Below are 26417 nucleotides of genomic sequence, written 5' to 3'. Positions count from 1 at the left end.
GTCTTAGGAGAGTGTACCTTTCAAAAAATTTTTGCATTCCTTCCAGGTTGTCCATTTTATCAGCATAGAGTTGCTCATAGTATTCTCTTATGGTCATTTGTATTTCTGCATCTTCTGTTGTAACTTCTCCTTTTTCATTTCTAATTTTATTGATTTGAATCTTTTTTTTTAACTTGATGAATCTAGCTAAGGTTTGTCAATTTTATCTTCTTAAAGAACCAATTTTTAGTTTTATTAATCTTTTTTATTGTTTCCTTCATTTCTTTTTCAGTTATATCTGCTCTGCTCTTTATGATTTCTTTCCTTTTACTAATTATTGGGTTTTTTTCTTCTTTTTCTAGTTACTTTGTGTGTAAGGTTAAGCTGTTTATTTGATGTTTCTGTTGTTTCTTGAGGTAGGCTTGTATTGCTATAAGCTTCCCTCTTAGTACTATTTTTGCTGAGTCCCATAGGTTTTCAATTTTTGTGTTTTCATTGTCATTTGTTTCTATATATTCTTTGAATTCTTCAGTGACCTCTTGGTCACTGAAGCATATATAGAAGCATATTGTTTAATCTCCATGTATTTGTGTTTTTTTAATTTTTTTCCTACAGTTGATAAATAATCTTATACTACTGTGGTCACAAAAAATACCTGATGCAATTTTAACTTTCTTAAATTTACCAAGCCTTGATTTCTGACCTAAGATGTGACATATCCTGGAGAATATTTCGTTTGCATTTGAGAAAAAAGTGAATTCTGCTGCTTTTGGATGGAATGTCTGTAGATATCAATTAGCTCCATTTGGTTCAGTGTGTAGTTTAAGGCTCACATTTCCTTATTAGTTTTAATTTTTTGTCTAGATGACCAGTCCATTGGTGTGAATGCATTGTTGTGTTACTATTGATTTCCCCTTTCATAGTTGTTACCATTTGCCTTATGTATTGAGGTGCTCCTATGATCAGTGCATATGTATTTGTAATTGTTGTATCTTCTTGGACTGATCCCTTGGTCATTATGTAGCATTCTTCCTTGTCTCTGTAGCAGTCTTTAGTTTGGTCTATCTAGTTTATCTGATGTGGGTATTACTGCTCCAACTTTCTTTTGATTTCTATTTGCCTGGAATATCTTTTTCCAGCCCCTCACTTTCAGTCTATATTTGTCCCTAGGTCTAGAGTGAGTCTCTTATAGATAGCATATGTAAGGGTATTGTTTTTGTACCCATTCAGCCAATCTCTGTCTTTTGGTTGGATGCATACATTTAGGTAATTATTGATATGTATGATCCTATTACCATTTACTTTATTGCTTGGCCTTGTTTTAGGTCTTTATATTTTGTTTCACGTCTAGAAAAATTCCTTTAACATTTGTTGTAAAGGTAGTTTTGTGGTTCTGAATTCTCTTAACTTTTGCTCATCTGTAAACTTGTGATTTCTCCATTGAATCTGAATGAGATCCTTGCTGAGTAGAGTAATTTTAGTTGTAGGTTTTTCCCTTTTATCACTTTAAGTATATCCTACTGCTCTCTTCTGGCCTGAAGAGTTTCTCCTGAAAGATCCAGGTGTTAATTTCATGGAGATTCCCTTGTATGTTATTTGTTGCTTTTCCCTTGCTGCTTTCAATATCTGTTCTTTATGTTTAATTTTTGTTAGCTTGATTAACATGTGTCTTGGCATGTTTCTCTTTGGGTTTATCCCAAATGGGACTCTCTGGGCTTCCTGGACTTGGGTGGCTATTTCCTTTCCCATGTTACAGGTTTTAATTGTAATCTCCTCAAATATCTTCTCATAATTTTATTTTTCTCATTCTCTGCTGGGACCTCTGTAATTTGAATGTTGGTTTGCATAATGTTTTCCCAGAGGTCTCTGAGACTGTCCTCACTTATTTTCATTCTTCCTTATTCTCTGCTTTAGTTATTTCTACCGTTCTATCTTCCTGCTCACTTACCATTCTTTTGCCTCCATTATTTTGCTATCGGCTCCCTCCAGTGCACTTTTTGTTCCGGTTGTTGCCTTGCTCGTTGCATCTTCCAAGTCCTTATCAAGCATTTCTTGTGTCTTCTCCATCCATGCCTCCATTCTCTCGCTCTGTGCCTCCACTTTATTTCTGAGGCTTTGGGTCATCTTTACTGTCATTACTCTGAACTTTTTCGGGTAGACTGCACATTTTCTCTTCATTTGTTTGGTCTTGTGAGTTCTCACCCAGCTCTTTCACGTGCTACATGCTTCTTTGTCTTTTTCATTTGTTTAATTTACTGTGCTTGGGTCTACTTTTCACAGGCTGCCAGGATGTGGTTCCTCTTACTTGTGGTGTCTGTCCCCCGTGGGTGGGGTTGTTTTCCTGGTAGGGAGTGCTCATGCCTGTTATGGTGGTTGGAGGTGGATCCTGTCTCCAAAGGGCAGTGCTATACACCCAGTAGTGTGTTTTGAGATGTCCGTGAACATTGGTATGGCTTTGAGCAGACTGTCTGCTAATGGGTAGGGTCCTATTTCTGTTTTGCTAATTGTTTGGCATGAAGTGTCCAGCACTGGAACTTGCTGGCCTTTGTGTCAGGCCAGGTCATGCTGTTGAGATAGAGGCCTTTTGGAGAGTTCTTGCCAATTAATATTCCATGAGGTTGGAAGTTCTCTGGTGGTCTAACATCATGGATCAGGTCTCCTATCTAAGAGTTTCAGGCCTAACCCCAGGGCTGGAGCACCAAGATTCCACAAGCCGTACAGCACAGAAGAGAAAGAAAAAGAAAAAGACAGAAGAAAAAGAAAAATTCAAACAAACAAATAATGGACAAAGGCCCAAGAAAAATATCAAAAGCAGCATTTAACATATAATAACATACTATCAAACTCACAAACTCAAAAAAATATATATTTTTTAAAGAATGAAAATGGGAACAAAAAAATGAAGAGAGCAATTAAACCATAAACAAATCCATAAGTGAAAACAAACAGAAACTAGACTAGCAAAAATACAAAATCAAAAACATGAGGAAAACTGTAATATAATGAGAAAGTACTGTGGAATTAGGAAACACATTTGAAAAAATTTATTTAAAAGCAAAAAGCATTAAGTAGAGGAAAAATAAAAGCAATAGTAAAGAACAACAATAAAACAATACAAAAAAGAAGAAAAGAAAAATATAGAGAGAAAGACTGGTAGTAAGAAGAATATCTTCCTGTGGCTTTCAGTTCTCCGTGTCCAAGTCACACAGAGATCTCCAGCAAGTCTGCCTGCTCAGGAAGGCCTCCAAAAATTCTAGGAAGGTCTCTGGAATCTGCTGTGGGCACTGTGGGGTCAGCTCAGATTTAGATCTGGTTTTATTCCAGCTTTTACTTGCTTACAAAGTCTACAGTTGCCCTCAAAGTCCACAGCCTTAAGTTAATTGGGATTTAGTCTGCTGCTCGTGAGGCTACACAAAGGAATTCTCTTCCTCTGAGTCCCTGGTGCCCAGTTTTGGTTTTGGCCCCATCTCTTTTTATTGACCATCCTCTGGTGTGTGTTCCCCGCCCAGACAATGCAGGCAAAAGCTGTGGCTTATTAGGGCTCACTTGCATAGTCAGTCTGGGCAGAGGGAATGATGCGGCGGAAGCAGTTGGGAAGTGCGAGGAAAACCTGTGGCCGCAGAGACCTGTAGGGAGTTACTACAGCCTCAGGCAGGTCGTCTGCTCCCCCAGGGGAACTGGCCCCAGGTCGAGGGCCCCTTGGCAGCACCAAGCAGCACAGGTACGGGCAGTGGCTTTTGCCTGCTGACAGCTTGGTGGGAGCCACGGTGGACGTCATGCCAACCTCTGGGGCGGGGCTCTGCTGTGGCACTTTGTCACCTATCTCTGGCGCTTGCTTTGGTGGCAGCCAGCCTGCTTGCCCACCTCTGGGACCACAGACTGCAGCGCATCTCACCTCTGGCATTCACGAAGGCAGTGTCCTGCCGTCTGCAAGCACGCAGAGCTGGAAGGCCCCCACAGCAACGATCTCTTACCTCTCTGGCTGGCACAGGCTTTTCCCTGGAGTCCCTCAGCTGTGTTGCACTAGGCCCTTCAGGCTTTCATCATGACACTCAACCCCAGTCCTCTCCCTATGGTCTGATCGCCAAAGCCTGAGCCTCAACACCCAGCCACTGCTCAGCATGGCATGCGAGCTAACAAATGTCTCAGACTGGGGAGTGCTGTCAGCACTGATGTCTGTGGTGAAGTCTTTCCACTTCTTTTTCCAAATACCTGTTGCTGTGCTCCCCTCTGAGGTTCTGAAGCTCACCCCTACCTCTGCCCACTAGGGGATCTCCTAGTGTGTGGAAACGTTCCCTCCTTCAGAGCTCCCTCCCGGAGGCACAGGGCATGTCCCCATACCTTTGTCTCCTTTTTTTAAAAATTTCTTTTGCCCTACCCTGTGGAAATTAGCTTGTCTTTTTGGAAGTCTGGGGTCTCTGCCAGCATTCCGTAGATATTCTATAGGAGTTGTTCCACATACAGATTTATTTTGGTGTATTTGTGGGGAGGAAGATGGTTTCTATGTTTTACTTCTCAGCCATCTTGAAATCCCCCTCTTGTAGAAGGATTGGCATAACTTCTCTTTTAAACATCTAGCAGAATTAAAGAGTTGAAAAACATCAGATTCAGGACTTTTTCTTTAATGGAAGACTTTTGGTTACTGATTCAATCTACTCACTTCATATTCAATTCATCATATTCAAGTCATATTCAAGTCATATTCAATTCAAATTTTGTAATTTTGGAATGAAGTTTTGGTAGATACTGTGTTTACATGGATTTGTTCATTGTATCTAGGCTATCATTTGTTGGCATAAAATTATTCATAGAGGTCTCATAATATTTTTAATTCTGTAGACCTAAGTGATAATATCCCCATTTAATTTCTGATTTGGGTAATTTAGATTTTTCTTTTTTCTTTGTCCATCTAACTAAGGGTTTGTCAGTGTCTTTGCTCTTTTGGAAAACCAACTTTTGGTTTCATTGACATTCTCTACTAATTTCTCTTCTCTATTTTACTGCTTTAATCTTTATTTTTACTTCCTTCTGGTAGTTTTGGGTTGAAACCTTCTTTCACTAATTCCTTAAGTTGTAACATTAGGTTTCTTACTTTAATTGAAGAATAATTTACCTACAAACTAAATTACTTCAGGTACATCACATAGGGATTGATATTTCTATATATTTAAAAGTGATCAAGTTATCATCTGTCACCATACAAGGTTTTGCACAGTTATTACTGGTTTCCTACTTTCATCCTCATAACCTCTTTCTTTCATAACTGGAAATTTGTACCTCTTCATTTCACTCAACTAATTCGTTTCTCCCTCCACCCGCTCTCTCCAGAAACCACTTTTTTGTTCTCTGTGACTGGAGTGTGTTTCTGTTTTGTTTTTTCTCATTTGCTTTGTGTTTAATTGCACTTATAGATGAAATCATGCAATATTTATATTTCTCTTTCTTTTCTCACTTTGCATAATATTCTCTAGGCCTATCCTATGTTGTTGCTAATGGCAAGATTTCCCTGTTTTTATGGCTGAGCTATAGTCCATTGTGTTTGTTTTTCCATATGTTCTTACTCCCTTTAGTCTCCTGAAGGGCATATAGTTAGCTACTGTATCTTGTCTACCTTATGCAGCAATGAACATAGCGGTGCTGGGGAAAGTTGAAGGCAAGAGGAGAAGGGAGCGGCCGGGGTGAGGTTGTTGGATGGCATCACTGACTCAATGGACATGAGTTTGAGCAAACTCCAGGAAATAGTAAAGAAGAGGGGAGCCTGACGTGCTGCAGCCCATGGGGGTCACAAAGAGTAGGACATGACTTAGCGACGGAACAACTTTTCAACTCCAGGATTTCCTTTAGGCTTCTTTCTAGTTTTCCTGTCTCCTGTTTGAGATTTCCATGTTTCACACATCTTTTCTTGATTTTCTAAATTTCTTCCTTTAGTTTTTTAAGCATCATTAAGGCAGTCGTTTTTTTCTGTCAAATTTTATTGGGGGCCCAGGACCTTGGGGTTTAGGCAAGAGACCTCCCTGCCGGCAAAGAGGCACCAAAGTATGGGAATCATTTAATGTTCTTCTGAAGGCGCGGGTTGTTGGTGTGGACACATTTCTTCTTGTGGCAGTCGGCAGCACTGAGACTGAAGTGAGCCAGTACTTGTGAGAGTCGTTTACTGGCAGTGTATTTTGGAGCAAACTTGTGGAAGGAAGACTCGGTGATGCCACCCCACAGGCAAAGCACCAAGTCCAAGTTGAATCCTTTCTTGAATTTGTGGTCTGGGAGTGTGCGGTCAACCTCCAGCCATTTGCCCCCAAAATTCAAAACTGTTAGGCAAACAGGATGTCTTCCTTTTCTTGGATTTTAGCTTTGATATTCTCAATGGGGACATTGAACTTGACCCTGAGAGTGATGTTCTTACTTGCAGGGTGTTCATAAAGATCTGCAGCTCTATGTCTCCCACTTAGCCCCTCATTGAAGAAAAATCAGGCAACAGAACTGACATTAATTGATTTACCACTGCAAATGCCTTCATAAGACAGTTATTTTAAAGTCTTTGTCTAGTTCGTCTGCCAACAGTTCTCTTTCAAAGACAATTTCTTTTATTTCTTCCTTTGAATGGCTCGCACTCCTGTTTCTTTATATGTGTTGTGATTTTCTTTCTGAACAAAAAACACTTGAATCTAATACTTTGGTAATTCTGAAAATTAGATTTCTCCTCTTACCTGGTGGTTGCTCTTTTGTGTTAATGTGCTTTGTATCTCTGTGATGAAGATCAGCCTGATATATAAACTGAAGATTGTCTCAGGTCTTCCCTGGGCACACACTGTCACTTACTTATTTCCCCTACATATGCAGTTGCTTTTGAATGTCCTGATGGTGAATGTCTGCCTCCTGAAAGGGAAAAAGCAAACAATGAAAGGCAGAACAAAGGCCACTAAATATTTAAGCCCCTTTAGGTTACTTCATCCAGGATAGAAGGGGCTTGCAAGAATGGGGCGAGGTGTGACGAAAATGGAAGTCCATCTCTTTGATCATCTGTGATCAGAAGCAGCAATCAGTGATAAGAACACAGATCCTCATATTTGGAGGGCAGTGTCCTTTTTGACCACCTTGTCTCCCATAAGCAACTTGTAAGCTGTTCTGATGCAGAGATCCCTGCTACACTGCTATGGGTGAGGATGGGTAGCTACCACTGTGCTAAGCAAGAGTTGAAATTGACCAAAACAAGTCAATTTACCTGTCTACATCTTCACCTGGAAACTGTAAACCATCAACAGAAGGCAGAGTTCCAAAATAGTGACATCAGGCAGATTCTATCTGTGCAATGGTTATCAAGGTGGGGAGACAGATTCCTGATGCCTCTTAAATTGCTGTCATCCCAGAGCTACACATTACAAAATGGAAGAAAAAAGAAAAGAAATACACATTGCAATCTAAAATCAATGAGTGAGCCTTGTGGAAAAAGTCAGCTGGAAGCAGATAGGGTATTTTTTAAAGTAGCCAATTAAAAATAATGGAACATTCAGTGAATATTTATATAGAGAGGCTCAGCTAGATACTTTGAGGGATGCCAAAACTCTAATACGTAGATTTTTCCTAAAGAAGTTGTATCCTTCTTGAGAAATACAACATATACAGAGAGGGGTCAAAGCATAGTAGTAAATAAGAAGTATCAAATAGATAGAATCACTCACAATCATTACAGTGAACTTCCAGAAGGAGGAGAGTGTGTATTGTGAATTTAAATCATCAGAGATTTCATCAAGTAGGAGTATTCCTGAGCTATTCCTAAGAAGTCAGGTGACTGAGTCATGTCTGAGTCTTTGCAACCCTGTAAACTGTAGCCCACTGGGCTCCTTTGTCCATGGGCTTCTCTAGGCAAGAAAACTGGAGTGGGTTACCACTTCCTACTCCAAGGGATCTTCCCAACCCAGGGGTCGAACCTGGGTCTCCTGTACTGCAGGCAGATTCTTTACCCTTGAGCCACCTAAGGGAACCCATAATCCTAGGAAGGTGAAGACATACCTTGGAGATGTTGCAGGTTCAGTTCCAGACCACCACAATAGAGCAAGTCAAATGAGCTTTTTACATATGTTTACAAAAACAGCAGCAACAACATATACCATAGTCTACTAAGTGTGTAGTAGAACTATATCTAAAAAGTGTACATACATTAACTTTAAAATAGCATATTGCCAAATCTGAGCCTGCTGTAAGTCATAGTAGTAACATTCAATAGCATTGATCACAGATGACCACAACAAATATAATAATAGTTATAAAGTTTGGAATATGTGGTATTTACCAAAATGTGACAAGAGAGACAAACTGAGCAAGCATTGTTGGGAAAATGGCACAAATAAACTTGCTTGATGCAGGGTTGCCACGCACCTTCAGTTTGTTAAATCTCAGAAAGTTTGAGAGCAATAAAATAAGGTGGGTGTGTATTCTGATCTAAAAAATATTAATAAGAGTTAAAACTTGCCTAGTACTCACTGTGTGCCAGAGGCTAACTCATCCAATCCTCAGAACAACCCCATGAGTTGTGTAGGGGAAGCATTAAGGGATTTCTCAAGCTCAGGGCAGTCATGGAGCTGGAACTTGAACCCAGGCAGGCAAGTTCTAGGACCCTGATCTCTCTGCTTAGTCCTTACTGAGCAAAATGGTGTGAGCAAAGAGCAGAAGTCAGTGTGTGATACACGTGCCAGAGGCAGCAGACGGGCTACACTGACAAGCGTGACAGTAATTTATACATTTTACTGTAGGCCAAAGTGGGTCCACATGCAGAACTCTCTATTCAATTGAGTTCCAGATGTAGCATATCCATGATATTTTAAGAAACTTCTTCCTCAATTTACTATAATGTAGAAAGACAACCCTATAAACTTTTTTTTTCATTGTTATCCACATCTTCTAATTGCTAAAGAACATAGTAACTTTTCTTTTCTCATTTAGTTTTTATCTGATTGGAGAAAGAATTCTACATTGTGAAATTTCTGAAAACAATGTGAGCTGGAATGATGATTCCCCAATATGTGAAAGTAAGTATATCCCCTCTTTAGAATCTAGAGCAGCAGTTCTCAAACTTTTTGATGTGGTGACTGTGAGTGAAGGCACTCAATTGTCTCTGACTTTTTGCGACTCCGTGGACTATACAGTCCATGGAATTCTCTAGGCCAGAATACTGGAGTGGGTATCCTTTTCCTTCTCCAGAGGATCTTCCCAACCCAGGGATTGAACCGAGGTGTACCACATCGCCGGCAGAATCTTTACCAGTTGAACTTCAAGGGAAGCCCTTTTGATGCAGGGACCTGTTTATTCTTTTAAACTAGAGTAGACACCCAAGAGCTTTTCTTTATATGGGTTATGTCTATTGATATTTATTATATTGGAATTAAAGCTGAAAATTTTTTAAATAATAATTTTAATAATTATTAATTCATTTTTAAGAAGAGCAAGCTCAATACATGTAAATATATGCAACAAATTTTTACAAAAAATCAAAAATTTTAAAACAAATAGTGAGAATTGTGGTACTGTTTTGCATTTTTCCATATTACTTAATCTTTTTCTAGATTCCATGCACACTTTTTAATTTTTTAAAGTTAATTAATTTATTTTTTGTTATGCTGGGTCTTTGTTACTATGCACAGGCGTTCTCTAGTTACTGTGAGCAAGAGGCTACTCTTTTTATTTTATTTAATTAATTTATTTTTACACCAAAATCATTTTGTATTGGAGTGTAGTTGATTAATAATTTTTTGATAGTTTCAGTGAACAGTGAAGGAATTCATCTGTACATATACATGTGTCTATTCTTCCCCAAAGCCCCCTCCCATCCGGGTTGGCACATAGCATTGAGCAGAGTTCCATGTGCTATACAATAGGTTTTTTGGTTTTCCATTTTAAATATAGCACTGTGTACATGACCTTTTCAAAGTCCTTAACTAACCCTTGCCCTTGGCGACCCTGAGTTTGTTTTCTAAATCTGTGAGTCTCTTTCTGTTTCTAAGTCCCTAAGTTTCTAAGTCTTCTAAGTTTCTAAGTCTCTTTCTGTTTCTGAGTCTGTGAGTCTCTTTCTGTTTTCTAAGTAAGTTCATTTGTATCATTTCTTTTTAGTTTCCACATGCAAGGGATGCCATATGATGTTTCTCTTTCTCTGTCTGGCTTGTTTCACTCAAGATCACACTCTCTAGGCCCATCTGTATTTTGCTGCAAATGGCCTTATTTCATCCTTTTTAATGGCTGTGTATATATGCCATCTCTTCTTTATCCATTCCTCTGTCGATAGACATTTAGGTTGTCTCCATGTCTTGGCCAGCGTAGACGGTGCTGCAGTGAACATTGGGGTGAATGTATCTTTTCGAGCCAGGTTTTTCTGTAGATATATGCCCAATAGTGGGATTGCAGGGTCATATGGTGGCTCTATTTTTAGTTTTTTAAGGAACCTCCATACTGTCCTCCATAGTGGCTGTGCCAATTTACATCCCTACCAACAGTGCAGGAGGGCTTCCTTCTCTCCACACCCTCTCCAGCATTTGTTGTTTGTGGAATTTTTTGGTGGTAGCCACTCTAACCAGTGTGAGGTGATATGTCATTGTCTTTTTGATTTGAATTTCTGTAATAGCTGGTGATTTTGCACATGTTTTCCTGTGATCTGCCGCTGCTGCTGCTGCTAAGTCGCTCAGTCGTGTCCGACCCTGTGCGACCCCATAGACGGCAGCCCATCAGGCTCCTCTGTCCCTGGGATTCTCCAGGCAAGAACACTGGAGTGGGTTGCCACTTCCTTCTCCAATGCATGCATACATGCTGAGTGCTTCAGCCGTGTCTGTCTCTGTGTGACCCTATGGACGGCAGCCCACCAGGCTCCTCTGTCCACGGGATTCTCTAGGCAAGAATCCTGGAGGCTAATCTTTTCAGTGCACAGGCCTCTCATTGTGGTGACCTCTCTTGTTGCAGAGCGCAGGCTCTCGATGCAGGGCTTCACTAGTTGCAGCACAGGCGCTCATTAGTTGCGGTTTGCAGGTCCTGGAACGCTCTGGCTTCAGTAGTTGTGGCCCACAAGTTTAGCTTCCCACACCATGTGGAATCTTCCCAGACCAGGGATCAAACCTATGTCCTCTGCACTGACATATGGATTCCTATCTACTGTACCACCAAGGAAGTCTGCAAATTACTTTAATATCTGGCTTAAAGGAAGACATTTGGATTCAGCCTATTGCAAAATCACAGTTTGTAGCCTCTGAAAAATTTAACCTTACTCTCATAGGGATGAAATTGAAAAATGACAGTAATACTCAGTATCAATGTTAACGATCAATTTGTTAGTGGAGATATTTATAAATCATAAAGGATTTTCTTAGCACAGAGTTTTATTTTTAATCACAAGTACATTTTAGCATTAAATTGTCAGCCTCTTTTATGATGATGAAACAAAACTTAGAATGGCCTTGCAGATAAATATATGTATATCATATTTCAGAAAATAAGCTTTATTCTAAAAGTTAACTTCTAAATTAATGGTTTGAATTTGAGATAATACATTTGACATAGAGACTTTCTTCTAATTGGATATTGGGAGTCACAGCTAGCTTATATTAATCATATGTTATGAATTATTTGAAGGAAGTTCATAGGACTTTGCTAATGCTGTCTTACTATTTTATCTTTGCTTCATGTCCTTTTCCCTGCTTTAAAGAGATTTTGTGTTCCACACCTGGAAATATAAAAAATGGAAGATTTACCATTTACAAGGATGAATATCAATATAATGAAATAGTAACTTATGTGTGTGATCCTTCAAATGGACCAGATGAATATTCTCTTGTTGGAGAGAGCAGGCTTGTTTGTGTTGATCATGATAGATGGAGCAGTGACCCTCCGGAGTGTAAAGGTAATAATATTTCCATTTACTTTCTCCTGAGTCTGCAAATACCATGGAAGCACTTCATAAATAGTTTTACCTACAAGTAAACAAAACAGTCATAAATAGTTACTCCTCTTGCTAAATTGACTTCTAATTCAATATTGGTCAAATCAAATTAAAAGATAATTCTAGTTGTAGAGTTCCCCACCAGTCACTCCACATGTCCTTGGCATTCCAATTTATACATCATGAGCTACTGTGTATATGCACGAGCTAGAACTTTTTGGTTTTCTTGTTTGTTTGAAAGCATCAGAAAACTCAACACACCCTGGCTTAAGAAATAAGAAAATTTTATCTTGTATTACAAGATATCTGACAGTTCTGACTACAGGAATATTAAAAGACTAACCCACTAAGTATCCGTCAATATATGAATGGATAAAGAAGATGTGGTGTGGTATAGTGTATGTGTATAATAGAATATTACTCAGCCATAAAAAAGTGAAATCTTGCCATTTGTGGCAATACTATAGACATAGAAGGTGCTATGCTTAGTGAACTAAGTTAGAGAAAAGCAAATACCTTATGATTTCATTTATATGTGGACTCTAAGAAGCAAAACAAAGGAGCAAACAAAACAGAAACAGACTCATAAATACAGAGAGCAAACTGATAGTTGCCAGAGGGGAGCGACAAGGGAGGACAGACAAATGGTGAGGGAATTAGCAAGGTGCAGACCTCCAGTTATAAATAAGTCACAGGAATATAATATATGCATAGGAAATAGAGTCAATAATATTTTAACAATTTTCCATGGTGACAGATGGTAACTAGCATAATGAATAAAAAATATCAAATAAAAAAAAATCAAATCACTATGTTATATACCTGAAATTAATACAATATTGTATGTCAGCTACAATAATAAAAAATAGTGAATCACACACAAAAAAAGAAAGACTGACCCACTCACTGATAACATTGTTAACTTCTGGACAAAATTTGTTTCAACAACAGTGATTGATGACTTCAGGTTAACCAAAAGCAGGGAGACACGGGAGGATATGTGATTCTTGAAGGAGATACTGAATGATAGCAAAATATTTATTCTTTCCAAATGTACATGGGACATTCTCTAATATCACACTTTATTTTTTAACACATTTATTTCTAAAATATTGAAACTTTTACCTGTATAGTACCTGATCACAATATAATGAATGCAGAAATCAAAACAAGTTATATGTATAATTCCCAAATATTTGAAAAGTATGCAAGACACTACTAAGGAACCCATGAGTCAAAGAAGCAGTCAAAAGAACAGTTAGGAAGTGTTTTGAATCAAATAAAATTAGAACACAGCAGATCAATATATCAAAAGATGTGGGATACAGCAAAAGTATTGCTCAGAAAGATATTTTTACTGTGAAATACTTATGTTAGAAAAACAGAAAAGTCTCAGATCAATCATCTAAGTTCTACCATAAGAAACTAAAAAAGAAGAGCAAATTAAACCCAAAGCAAGAAAACACAAGGAAATAATAAAGTTAGAAATCCATGAAATTGAGAAGAGACACAAAACAGGGATAAGCAAAGAAATCTTAGAGAAAATAGATGAAATAGATAAACTTATAGACAGTTCGACAGGAAAAAAGATACAAATTACCAGTTACAAGAGTGAAAAGGAGAACCTCACAAAATATCCTACAGACATTTGAAGAATAATAAGGAAGAAAACAAACCACTGTATGCCTATAAATTTGACAGCTTAAACCTTCTCACAAAGAGTACTATAAACCCCGTGTCCTCACTGGGGAATTCTACCAAACATTTAAGGAATAGATGATAGCAGTTCTACCCAAAGCCTTAAAAAAATACAAAAGGAGGGAATCCTCAACTCATTTCATGAGGACAGCATTTCTCTGATCCCAAGACCAGATGGTGTACAAGATAGCAATTTGACATTTACAAGATCAAAGCAAGTTGATCACCATGATGTCTTGTTCCCATCTGTCACCATTTAGAGTAAGTACAGAACTATTGACTATATTGTCTATTGTGTATGTCGTAGCCTCATGGCTTATCTATTTGATAACTGGAAGTCTGTGCCTTTTAATCCACTTCTTTTATTTTGCGCATCCTCCCAACCACCTCCTCTCAGTCAATCACTTGTTCTCTGTATCCATGAATCTAGTTCTGTTTTATTAGCCCATTTGTTTTATTTTGTAGATCCCACATATAAATGAAATCATATGGTATTTGTCTTTCTCTGACTGACATTTTACTTTGCATAATACCCTCTAGGTCCATCAATGCTGTCATAAATGGAAAGATTTCATTCTTTTTGTGACTGGGTAATATTTCATGGTATACATACCACATCTTTTTCACCCGTTACTACCCTTAGGTGGCTTCCATATCTTATTGTTTAGTCACTAAGTCGTGTCCGACTCTTTGCAGCCGCATGAACTCCAGCACACTAGGATTTCCTGTCCTTCACTATCTCCCAGAGCTTGCTCAAACTCATGTCCATTGAGTTGATGATGCCATCCTATCATTTCACCCTCTGTCATCCCATTCTCCTCCTGCCTTCAGTCTTTCCCAGCATCAGGGTCGTTTTTAGTGAGTTGGCCCTTCACATCAGATAGCCAAAATACTGGAGCTTCAGCTTTAGTATCAGTCCTTCCAATGAATATTCAGAGTTGATTTCCTTTAGGATTGATTGGTTTGATCTCCTTTCTGTCCAAGGGACTCTCAAGAGTCTTCTCCAGTATCACAGTTTGAAAGCATCAATTCTGTGGCACTCAGCCTTCTTTATGGTCCAACTCTGACATTCATGATTACTGGAAAAACCATAGCTTTGACTAGATGAACCATTGTTGGTAAAGTGATGTCTCTGCTTTTTAATATGCTGTCTAGGTTGGCCATACCTTTTCTTCTAAGGAGCAATCGTCTTTTAATTTCATAGCTGCAACCACCATCCATGGTAATTTTGGAGCCCAAAGGAAATAAAGTCTGTCACTGTTTCTATTTTTTCCCTATTTGCCATGAAGTGATGGGACCAGATGCCATAATTTCTTGTTTTGAATGTTGAGTTTTAAGCCAGCTTTTTCACTCTCCTCTTTCACCTTCATCAAGTGGCTCTTTGGTTCCTCTTAGCTTTCTGCCATTAGGTGGTGTCATCTGCATGTCTGAGGTTATTAATATTTCATCCAGCCCAGTATTTCACATGATATAGCCTGCATATAAATTATATAATCAGGGTGACAAAATACAGCCTTGACATACTCCGTTCCCAATTTTGAACCAGTCCATTGTTCCTTATCCGGTTCTGTTGCTTCTTGACCTCCACACAGGTTTCTCAGGAGGCAGGTAAGGTGATCTGGTAGTCCCATCTCCTTAAGAATTGTCCACAGTTTGTTGACAGAGAAGAGGATGACAGAGGATGAAATGGGTTTGAGTGGACTCTGGGAGTTGGTGATGGACAGGGAGGCCTGGCGTGCTGTGGTTCATGGGGTCGCAAAGAGTTAGACACAACTGAGTGACTGAACTGAACTTGCTAGCTATTGTAAAAAAATGCTGTAATGAAAAAAGTGCTGCATAAATCTTTTTGAATTAGTGTTTTGCTTTCTTTGGATTAATACCCAGAAGTAAATTGCTGGATCATATGGTAGTTCTATTTTCCCCTAGTCTATGCCAGCAAATTTGGAAAACTCAGCAGTGGCCACAGGACTGGAAAAGGTCAGTTTTCATTCCAATCCCAAAGAAAGGCAATCCCAAAGAATGCTCAAACTACCGCACAATTGCACTCATCTCACACGCTAGTAAAGTAATGCTCAAAATTCTCCAAGCCAGGCTTCAGCAATATGTGAACTGTGAACTTCCAGATGTTCAAGCTGGTTTTAGAAAAGGCAGAGGAACCAGAGATCAAACTGCCAACATCTGCTGGATCATCAAAAAAGCAAGAGAATTCCAGAAAAACATCTATTTCTGCTTTATTGACTATGTCAAAACCTTTAACTGTGTGGATCACAATAAACTGTGGAAAATTCTGAAAGAGATAGGAATACCAGACCACCTGACCTGCCTCTTGAGAAACCTGTATGCAGGTCAGGAAGCAACAGTTAGAACTGGACATGGAACAACAGACTGGTTCCAAATAGGAAAAGGAGTACGTCAAGGCTGTATATTGTCACCCTGCTTATTTAACTTATATGCAGAGTACATCATGAGAAACGCTGGGCTGGAAGAAGCACAAGCTGGAATCAAGATTGCTGGGAGAAATATCAATAACCTCAGATATGCAGATGACACCACCCTTATGGCAGAAAGTGAAGAGGAACTAAAAAGCCTCTTGATGAAAGTGAAAGAGGAGAGTGAAAAAGTTGGCTTAAAGCTCAACATTCAGAAAACTAAGATCATGGCATCTGGTCCCATTACTTCATGGCAAATAGATGGGGAAACAGTGGAAACAGTGTCAGTCTTTATTTTGGGGGGCTCCAACATCACTGCAGATGGTGATTACAGCCATGAAATTAAAAGACACTTACTCCTTGGAAGGCAAGTTATGACCAACCTAGATAGCATATTAAAAAGCAGAGACATTACTTTGCCAACAAAGGTCCGTCTGGTCAAGGCTATGGTTTTTCGAGTGGTCATGTATGGATGTGAGAGTTGGACTGTAAAGAAAGCTGAGCACTGAAAAATTGATGCTTTTGAACTGTGGTGTTGGAGAAGACTCTTGAGAGTCCCTTGGACTGCAAGGAGATCCAACCAGTCCATCCTAAAGGAGATCAGTCCTGTGTGTTCATTGGAAGGACTGATGCTGAAGCCTAAACTCCAATACTTTGGCCACCTGATGCGAAGAGTTAACTCATTGGTAAAGACCCTGATGCTGGGAAGGATTGGGGGCAGGAGGAGAAGGGGACAACAGAGGATGAGATGGCTGGATGGCATCACCAATTCGATGGACATGAGTTTGTGTAAACCCCAGGAGTTGGTGATGGACAGGGAGGCCTGGCGTACTGCAATTCATGGGGTCGCAAAGAGTTGGACACAACTGAGCGACTGAACTGAACTGATGGCTCGTTTTATTCATTTCTATACACTCTTTCGAAGTAGAAGTTAACTGTTCTTTAAATGTTTATTGCAATTCACCTGTGAACCCACGTAATCCTTGTTTGTTTGGAGTTATTTGATTACTGACTCAATTTCATTACTAGTCGTCGCTATGTTCACATTTTCTATTTCTTCTGGACTCAGTATGGGGAGAGTGAATGTTTCTGAGAATTTATCCACTTGTTCTAGGTTTTCCAACTTTGGATGCCTAATTGTTCATAGTATTCTCTATGATCCTTTGTATTTTTGTGGTATTGGTTGTAACCTCTATTTTTTATGTCATTTACTTGGATCCTTTCTTTTGTTTCTTTATGAGTGTGGCTATGTGTTTGTCAATTTTATCTTTTCAAAGAACCATCTCTTATCTTCATTGTTTTTTAGCTCAATTTCATTTATTTCCACTCTGTTCTTTATTATTTTCTTCCTTGTGCAAATTTTGTGGGGAGGGTTGTTCTTTTATTGCTATGGGTGTAAGTTTAGATTGTTAACTTGAGACTTTTCTTGTTCCTGAAGTAAACCTGTATGGCTATAACCTTCTCTCTTAGACTGCTTTTCCTGTGTTGCACAGATTTGAAACACACCATTTTCATGTTCATTGCTCTTAAAAAATATTTTTATATTCTTTTTCATCTCTTCAGTGAATGATTGACTGTTTAGGAACATGTTTTTTGGTTTCCATGTGGCATTTTTCTCCAGTTTTCTTCTTGTGGTTGATTTGTGATTGGAAAAGATACTTGATCATAGATTCAAATGTAAGACCTAAACTCTAAGACTTTATGGGAAGAGACAGAAAATATTTATGAGTAACCAAAGATTTCTTTGAAATCCTTAAAATCATTATCCTTTAAAGAAAAGTAAATAAACCAGGCTTCTTAAAATCTCAGAAGTGCTGCTCTCAAACACATTGGAGAATGAAAAAAGAGCCATAGACTGGGATAAAATATATGCCAAGGACATTTCTGAATGGACTTCAAGCTATGATAAATAAAGAACTCTCAAAACAATATGAAGAAAACAACCCAATTAACAAAAAAGGGGAGAACATATTTGAATGGAATTTTTCACCAAAGAAGAAATGTGAATGCCAATGTAGTATATGAAATGTTGCTCAATATCATTAGTAATAACAAAAATCTAATTTAACACCATGATGAGAAACCACTAGAAACCTATTAGAACGCCTGAAATTAAAAAGAGTAACTAATAATTCCATGTTTTGGTAAGGATATAATGTATTTGAAACTCCAATACATTACTGTTAGGAATGCAAAGTGGTATGACCATTTTGGAATTTAGCAATATTTTATACAGTTAAGCATCCACCTAAGGCTTTGATCCCTGGGTCAGGAAGATCCGCTAGAGAAAGGCATGGCAACTCCCTCCAGTGTTCTTGCCTGGAGAATCCCGTGGACAGAGGTGCCTGGTGGACTACTTTTCACAGGGTCGCAAAGAGCTGAAGGTGACTGAGGGACTAACACTAAGCGATCCAAGTCAAATGAAAACATGCACAGGTGGAAACCTCCATGAGAATGTTCATAGCATCCTTACTCACAATCATCCCGCACTGGAAACAACCGAGAACGTCCTGTCAGTTGGAACCTGCCGGGTTACAGTCCGTAGGGTCTTGGAGAGTCGGACAAGGCTGAGTGACTATCAGTTTCACTTTTTCACTTGCATCTATTGCAGATTTAATCTCATAAGATATTCTCTTGAAGCCACTGCCCAGTCCAGCACTCTTTGGTTTTGCTTTGTTGCCAAGTTCTGCAAAACCTGTTAGTAGATCCTGAAGTCAAGCTAGAGTGTCATGATCTGTAATTTACTTCTGGAGAAGCAGAGTAGAATGGGAACTAGCAGAGCACACTGGTGTGAGGGCTAAGTATTAACTTGAAGCCTTATCTTGGGTCTGCATGCTTGCGTACTGCTTTACAACTTAAAAATTGTTTCTTGATCTCTGGATTGTAGTCCAAAATATTTGGAAAACACTGTCCTAATTACATTGGCCTTTGTATTTCTTGAACATCCCAAGTCCTGTGTGTTTTTGCCGTCTGAAAACTTAATTTTTTTTCGTATTTTTTCATGACTGGCTTATTTTAAGCTTTTAAATTTGAGCCCAACTATTACCTTCTCCAAAAGTCTCCACTACCTTTCTAAAAGAGCACGGTGTGTAATTAGTCTCAGCATGAGCTAAAAAAATCCTAGAGCTGAAGAATATCAAAAGTCACTTTTGAACTTACCCTGAATTTATATCTGATAGTCAGACCTTTTCAAAACTTGTCAGCACTGGGGGAAAAAAATGTAGAAAAACCAATAAACTATAACGGTAGTCTGTTCTTAGTAGAAAAACACTGGATTCCTCTAAATCTGTTTCCCTGGAAGTCAAATGCACAAATAATCTTTTTTTCTTTTTTTTTTTCAATTAACGTCCTGCCTTTCATTCTTTGCTTCTTTCTTCCCACTGGTAATTGTTACTTTGTACTAGATTTTTGCCCCTATGTGAAGCAGATTTCCATTAATTTTTTAATTTCTCCACTTTTCAGTGGTCAAATGTGACTATCCAGTTGTTGAACATGGAATGATAGTATCAGGATTTAGAAGAAAATTTTACTACAAAACGCAAGTTGTATTTAAATGTAACCAGGGTTTCTCCCTTCATGGCAGCAGCACAATTGTCTGTAACGCAAACAGTACTTGGGAGCCCAAGATACCAACGTGTACTCAAGGTATGAAGGTGTCTTTCTCCTTTTTGTTTTTAGATTTATTTTTTGACAATAAATTTTGATGATACACAATAACAGAAAAGAAACAATCTTAGTACACATATCTGCCTTGTAGCCATTTCCATGTTACATGCATGACAACTAATTCACAAAGAAAGCTGCTGTTTCGATTTTTCTGTCCTTTTATAGGCTCTTAAAATGTGATGTTACGTACATCACAGATGCGTAAGATTCTCTTGTTCAACATCTTTACACGTAAAATGGATAGGAAACATTTTTCAGTGTAAATGAAAGCAATTGCAGTTTTACATAAGTAAGTATGAAAAGCATAATTCATGTAAATGAACAGAGAGTGATAAATTCCAAGTAATTCAATGAGTTTACATTTTTGTTTTCCAGAGCCAGTTGCTGCTACTCCTAAGCCTTCCACTACCCATGCCTCAGGTTTCATAAAGTCCTGCTCATATTTGTCAATATCCTTTAAATTCTTTGTGAATTTTCAAAATCCTTTAAGTGTCTGGTGATTTACACTCGCTATAATTTTTGGTCAGAGAAGGAGGGAGGATGCACTTACAGCCATTTTTGTACTTAGTCTAAAATTATTTACTGTAGTCCACAGGTGTAAACAGATGCCTAAACTTAGCTAATGTGTGTAAACTTGTTTATGTACATGTGTAATGATTGAATGCCTCCCTCACTGTGTGAATAGTAAAGTTACAATGGGATGCATTTAAAGCACTTACCACAGTGCCTGGTGTCTAGAAAGCTCTTAAAGGGAGCTCACCTAACGCCCAGTTTCACTGTAATTAGTATTAGTGCAGAGGAAGATCCACGGCTTCTGTTTTTTAACATGTACGTTATCTGTGTCATCAACAGTGATCATTTATTCATTTTAAAGTGATCTGTTGACACCTGTACAGGGTGTCATCTGGGTCCAAGAATGTGTTTCATTTTCCTGCCAGTGAGGAATTTGATTCTTTTTCAGTAGTGTAATTTTAACTGAGAAATTTCTGCTGTCTTCAGAACAAGATTGGTGTTTCTAATCCTCACCCCCACCTCCTTCCAACTTATGCAATTATTATTTTTCTCTTTACTGGGCTTTTTTTTGTGGCAGCAGAAAATAAGTTTTATAATAACTGAAGGGCAGGAAAAGTCCCTACTTATTGAAATGAAATAGAGACTTTCTGGCAGGGACTACTGATCAGCTGCTCTTCCTAAGACTTGAGCTACTGTTTGGACTGCTGGCTCTTCTCTTTGGTTGCAGCAGAAGTAAAAGACAAGGAAAAGAGTGGGAAGACAGGATTTTTATGATTTATTACTTGCTACCTTCTACATAATACAAAGCTCTAATGAACATTCTTACACGTACAATTTTATATACTTGTATACATACTTATTTAGGTTAACTTCCCAGAAGTAGAATAACAGAGTTTGGAAAGTATGTATATTTTTCATTTTGAGAAGTAATCTTTTAAAAAATGAAAAATCAAAATTAATTCTATATTGTGTACTGATGAGACTGATGAATTGAGTTAAATTTATTTTTCCAGGTCCTCGTCCAAATACAACTACAGTGTCAAGTTCAACAGGTTCAGTACCTCTTTATCCTATCTATATAGTATAAGGCAATGGGTGAAAAATGATATCATGTGCTAATTTTGCATTTTTAATTATCAATGAAGCTGAATTTTTTAATCTACTTTCACTGATTTTTGGACCTCTGTTCATTTTTTCTGTGTGGTTTCAGAAGTGTTTTTCTTGTTAACTTACCAGAACTCATTATAAGTTAAAGCCCTTTTAACATGAAGTGGAATTTTCTTTTAGGTTTTTTGTCTTATTTTACTAGTCACTTGTATAAAATTGTAAGATTTTATACTATTGAGTATAGATTGCTTTTTATAACTCTAAATTACATAGGTAGTATACTAACATACATTTGTAAGATTTGCCCTTATTTATTGAAATGAAATGGGGGTTTTCTGGCAGGGACAGGAACTGATCAGTTTACTCTTGCCTAAGACTTGGGAGACTACTTTGATGTGGTGGGAGGAATTGTCTTCCTGATTTCAGGGCTGCTATTGCTGGCCTCTCTTAGGTTTCAGCAGAAGCAAGAGACAAGAAGAATGGTAGGAACAGCACTAGCCTGGGCAGACCTCACTCATAAAGCATTGTGTATTTATTCTGAATGAATATGTTACCTCACTCAAGTAACATCATTTCTATAGGTTCCAGTTTCCCATTGTTAATGACTCAAATGTCACTTACTGCCTTCTTGTTTGTTTTTTTCCTTCTGCCCTAACATTTTGAGGAATTGAGGAGCATTATTCATGTTAACTGGAGAAGGCAATGGCACCCCACTCCAATACTCTTGCCTGGAAAATCCCATGGACGGAGGAGCCTGGTGGGCTGCAGTCCATGGGGTCATGAAGAGTCGGACACGACTGAGCGACTTCACTTTCACTTTTCACTTTCATGCCTTGGAGAAGGAAATGGCAGCCCACTCCAGTGTTCTTGCCTGGAGAATCCCAGGGATGGTGGAGCCTGGTGGGCTGCCGTCTATGGGGTCGCACAGAGTCGGACATGACTGAAGCGACTTAGCAGCAGCAGCAGCAGCATTCATGTTAATATGGTAATTGGAACATCTTTTATAATTACTATAAACCTGGTACCCTCACTGAGTAGACTCATTGAGTACCTTGGTGAGTGCTGTGAAGTTTTGTGGGGAAAGAGATTTTTTTTTTTTTTTTGGTGGGTGATATATAAAGATTACATATATTTACTCATTGACCCACCAGTGTTTAATCACATGGTCCTAGTGGGAATCTGCACTGTGGTAACTATGTTGATATGCTCTTTTGAAAGAGTTGACTATAAGCATTTCATAAAGCATTTATAAAACACTGATCCAGTTTAGTGTTTAAAAGAAGACAGAATTGTGAGAACAAGTTTATAAAGAAGATAAATTACAGGGACCTTTTTTAAAATATAAAAATCAAAATTCCTCATGAGAGGACATGAGTTAGAGTTTTTATCATCAGAACATGAGTTTTTATCATCAGTTAGAAAAAGACTATGATAGAAAGGATCATTAGTGAAATATAACGGTATAAAGTAGATGTGATTATGTGTGTGTGTGCTCGGTCATGTCTGACTCTTTGTGACCCTGTTAACTGTAGCCTGCCAGGCTCCTCTGTCCATGGAACTTTCCAGGCAAGAATACCAAAGTGGATTGCCATTTCCTTCTCGAGGGCATCTTCCCGACCCCGGGAAACCTGCGTCTCTTTTGTCTCTTGTATTAGCAGATGGATTTACCACTGTGCCGCCTGGGAATTTTATGCCCTTCCAGGGAGATGATTATGTGATTTTGTGTATATGAAAAAATGTGGGCAAAATACGAGGTGAAAAAGAAAGGATACAAAATATGTAGTATGATACTATGTGGATGGTATTTTTAAAGCATTGTATATTTGTTCTGAATACATGATCTTTATGACTTATTATTTTTTAATTTCTAGGATTTCCATTATGTAATACAAAGCTATGGTAAACATTTTTATGTATACATTCTTATGTACTTATGTTAATATACGTTTAGGTTAACTTTCCAGAAGTAGAATAGCATAGTTTGAAAAGTATGTATATTTTTCATTTTGAGAAGTAATTCATTTTGTGAAATAATCTTAAAGAATGAAACATCAAAATTAAATCTATAATTTTGTATTGATGAAATGGGTGAATTGAATCAAATTAATTTTTCCAGGTCTTCATCCAGCTACAACTACAACATCAAGTCATGCAGGTTCAGTACCTCTTTATCTTACTCACATTGGTTAGAATTTAATAAGGTGATGAGTGAAAATGATGTAATATACTAATTTACATTTTAAAATTATCAATAAGGCTAAATTTGTTCATTTTTCTATGTGGTTTCTGAAATATTTTTTTGGTCAACTTATTATTTAAGCTCTTTTAACATGAAGTGGAATTTTCTTCTAGTTTTTTTCTTTGATTTATTTTACTAGTCAGTTTTCTTTTAAGATTTTATTCTATTTCCTATAGATTGCTTTCTGCAACTTTTAATTATGTAAGTAGATACTAATATAAATTTATAAAATTGCAAACATTGCAAAAACATGCAGAGTAAAAGATTAGTTCTCCACCTCTTTCCCTGATCTGTTATCTAAGCTAATATCTTTAGAGGTTAGGGTGTCTTTTTAATCTATTTCTACACATCAGCATTCTTATTTCTGTAGGTATACATATTTTAGCATTTTTTCTTTTTTATCCAAAAATGTCATTATGCTGTTCATACTTTTCTGAAATTTGCACTTTTTCCACTTGAATTGGAGCTGTAGTTAGATTTATTCCCATCTTCTTAAATGATGATTTTAATGTGTACCATATTTCACTCAACTATTATCTCAGTGGTAATCTATTAGTGCAGAATTTTTACATTAATAGGAGTTGGATCCTTTGATCTTTTCCCTAATGACTATGAGTATTGTGTCTCTCTTAAAAAAAGTTTCAGATATTCTCCATGCTAAATTGCATAAATGTTTCCACAATGTGACTGTGTGGTTGTGCTAAATCACTGATTCATCTCACATTCTTTATGGCATGGAAAATGAGATTGGGCTCCTCCTCATTCCACCTGCCTTCATCCAATTGTAGGGAATGTGCTATGTACAGGCCTGTACTATAACAGGGCCTCTTTGAAAAATAAAAATGACTTTCTCATCACTCCCACATGAAGGGCTGGGAGCAGTAAAAAGTACATTGTGGAAAGACATCTTGAAAACAAGATGTTGAAGTACTGATGTGACTGATGGAAAACCATTAGTGACTGTTCCCATAACCAGAGCCTTGAGGGAGTTGCTGAGAATGGGTGTCACTAGCTAAACAAAGTCATGAAAGGCCTGAAGGTTTGACATTGAGGACTGTGCATTGTTTATCTGGGATCTGAGATTGTAAAGAACAGATATCTCTAGAGCATATCTGTAGAAGGAAGTAGAAGTTAACAACAAAGGCATGCAAGGATTAGGATCTGGGCTTTTGCCTGCAAATGGCATCCGCGCCCTGATCCCCACTTTATTTCTGAGTCTTATTTTCCCTTATTCTTCTGTGGCACTGCTCCCTCAGGTCAGTTCGTTGTTGGGCTGGTCCCAACACCAATGAGAAGCAGCACCATTTGTTGAGTAAGTCGTCTCCTTTCCAGCCTGTGAAAATGCCAGTTTTTATCACACATTAAATTCATGCGTGATCTGATCTTTCTGTCCGCCTGAATTCTGCCCATTCATGCCCCAGCACCAAATGGACGCTTTGATTACCGCACAATGATACATCTAACATCCAGCAGAATACTTCCTTTTCAGATGCTCAGGCTCAGATGCTCAAATGCTCTGTGTTAGTTTTTCTAGACCAAATTCTATTTTATTTTACTGACAATTTTAACTACTTTAATTGTACACTTCAGCGGCATTAAGTATATTCACATTTTTGTGCAGTCATTACTACTATCTATCTCTAAATGCTTTTCATCATCTCAAAATGAAACATTATGCCTATGAAACAATAACTCTCCATTCTCCCTCCTCCAACCCTGTTCAGTTCAGTTCCGTTCAGTCGCTCAGTCGTGTCCGACCCTTTGCGACCCCGTGAATCGCAGCACGCCAGGCCTCCCTGTCCATCACCAGCTCCCGGAGTTTACTCAAACTCATGTCCATTGAGTTGGTGATGCCATTCAGCCATCTCATCCTCTGTCGTCCCCTTCTCCTCCTGCCCCCAATCCCTCCCAGCATCAGGGTCTTTTCCAATGAGTCATCTCTTCGCATGAGGTGGCCAAAGTATTGGAGTTTCAGCTTCAGCATCAGTCCTTCCAGTGAACACCCAGGACTGACCTCCTTTAGGATGGACTGGTTGGCTAACCATTGCCTATTCTCTGTGTCTATGAATTTCACTATTCTAGGTACCTCACAGACTTGGAATCATTTCTGGTTTATTTCACTTAGCATAATGTTTTCAAGGTTCATCCACCTTGTAACATGTATCAGAACTTTATTACTTTAGTAACTTAATAATGTTCTATGATATAAACCACGGTTCCTTAATTCATTCATTTGTTGAAAGACGCTTGGTTTATTTCCACCTGTTGGATATTCTGAATAATGCTGCTCTGAACATTGGCATTCAAGTATCTGAGTCCCTATTTTTAATTTTGGTGGTTATGTACCTAGGAATAAAATTCCTGGGCTATATAGTAGTCCTATGTTTATTTTTTTGAGAAACAGCCGTAGAATCTTCCACAGCAGCTGCACTATTTTATGTTCCCTCCAGTGATACATAAAAGTTCTGATTTCTCCATCTTTTTGCCAGCACTTGTTATTTCCTGTTTTTTGATAAAATCCATATCAGTGTAAGAGAAGTAGTACCTCACTGTGGTTTTTATTTGCATTTCTACAATTATCAGTGATTGATTATCTCTTCATGTGCATATTGTTGGTCTTTTCTATATCTTCGCTGGAGAAATATCTGTTCAAGTCCTTTGCCCAACTTTGAATTGGATCTTTTTTCAATTTTTAAAAGCTCATAATATATTTTGGAGGTTAACCCCATCAGATATGTAGTGCAGTTCCCTCCCATTCTGTGGACCGCTTTCTCTCTGATGACAGTGTCCCGTCTTAAACAGCAGTGTTTGGTTTTGATGAAACCCTGTGTATCTGTGCTTTTGGTGTCATATCCAAGAAATCACTGCCAGA

General features: G+C 38.2%; 1 protein-coding gene across 3 annotated transcripts in view; it reads left to right on the top strand.

Moving 5' to 3' along the window:
- Window positions 1-26417, top strand: part of LOC133069447 (membrane cofactor protein-like) — a 53713-nt gene that overhangs the window by 10584 nt on the left and 16712 nt on the right. The window contains exons 4-9 of one of the 3 annotated variants that reach the window (XM_061161065.1): window positions 8917-9002; window positions 11660-11854; window positions 19483-19665; window positions 20062-20106; window positions 21213-21251; window positions 23423-23461. In XM_061161065.1, the coding sequence (XP_061017048.1) occupies window positions 8917-9002; window positions 11660-11854; window positions 19483-19665; window positions 20062-20106; window positions 21213-21251; window positions 23423-23461 (587 nt within the window). The remainder of the gene's footprint in view (window positions 1-8916; window positions 9003-11659; window positions 11855-19482; window positions 19666-20061; window positions 20107-21212; window positions 21252-23422; window positions 23462-26417) is intronic. The other 2 variants (XM_061161063.1, XM_061161064.1) reach the window with 2 other exon arrangements.

This window comes from Dama dama, chromosome 14, assembly GCF_033118175.1.
Source record: "Dama dama isolate Ldn47 chromosome 14, ASM3311817v1, whole genome shotgun sequence".
In the NCBI taxonomy this organism is placed as follows: domain Eukaryota; kingdom Metazoa; phylum Chordata; class Mammalia; order Artiodactyla; family Cervidae; genus Dama; species Dama dama.
Note: the sequence above shows the minus strand (reverse complement) of the source record. Positions and strands in the feature narration are given on the sequence as shown.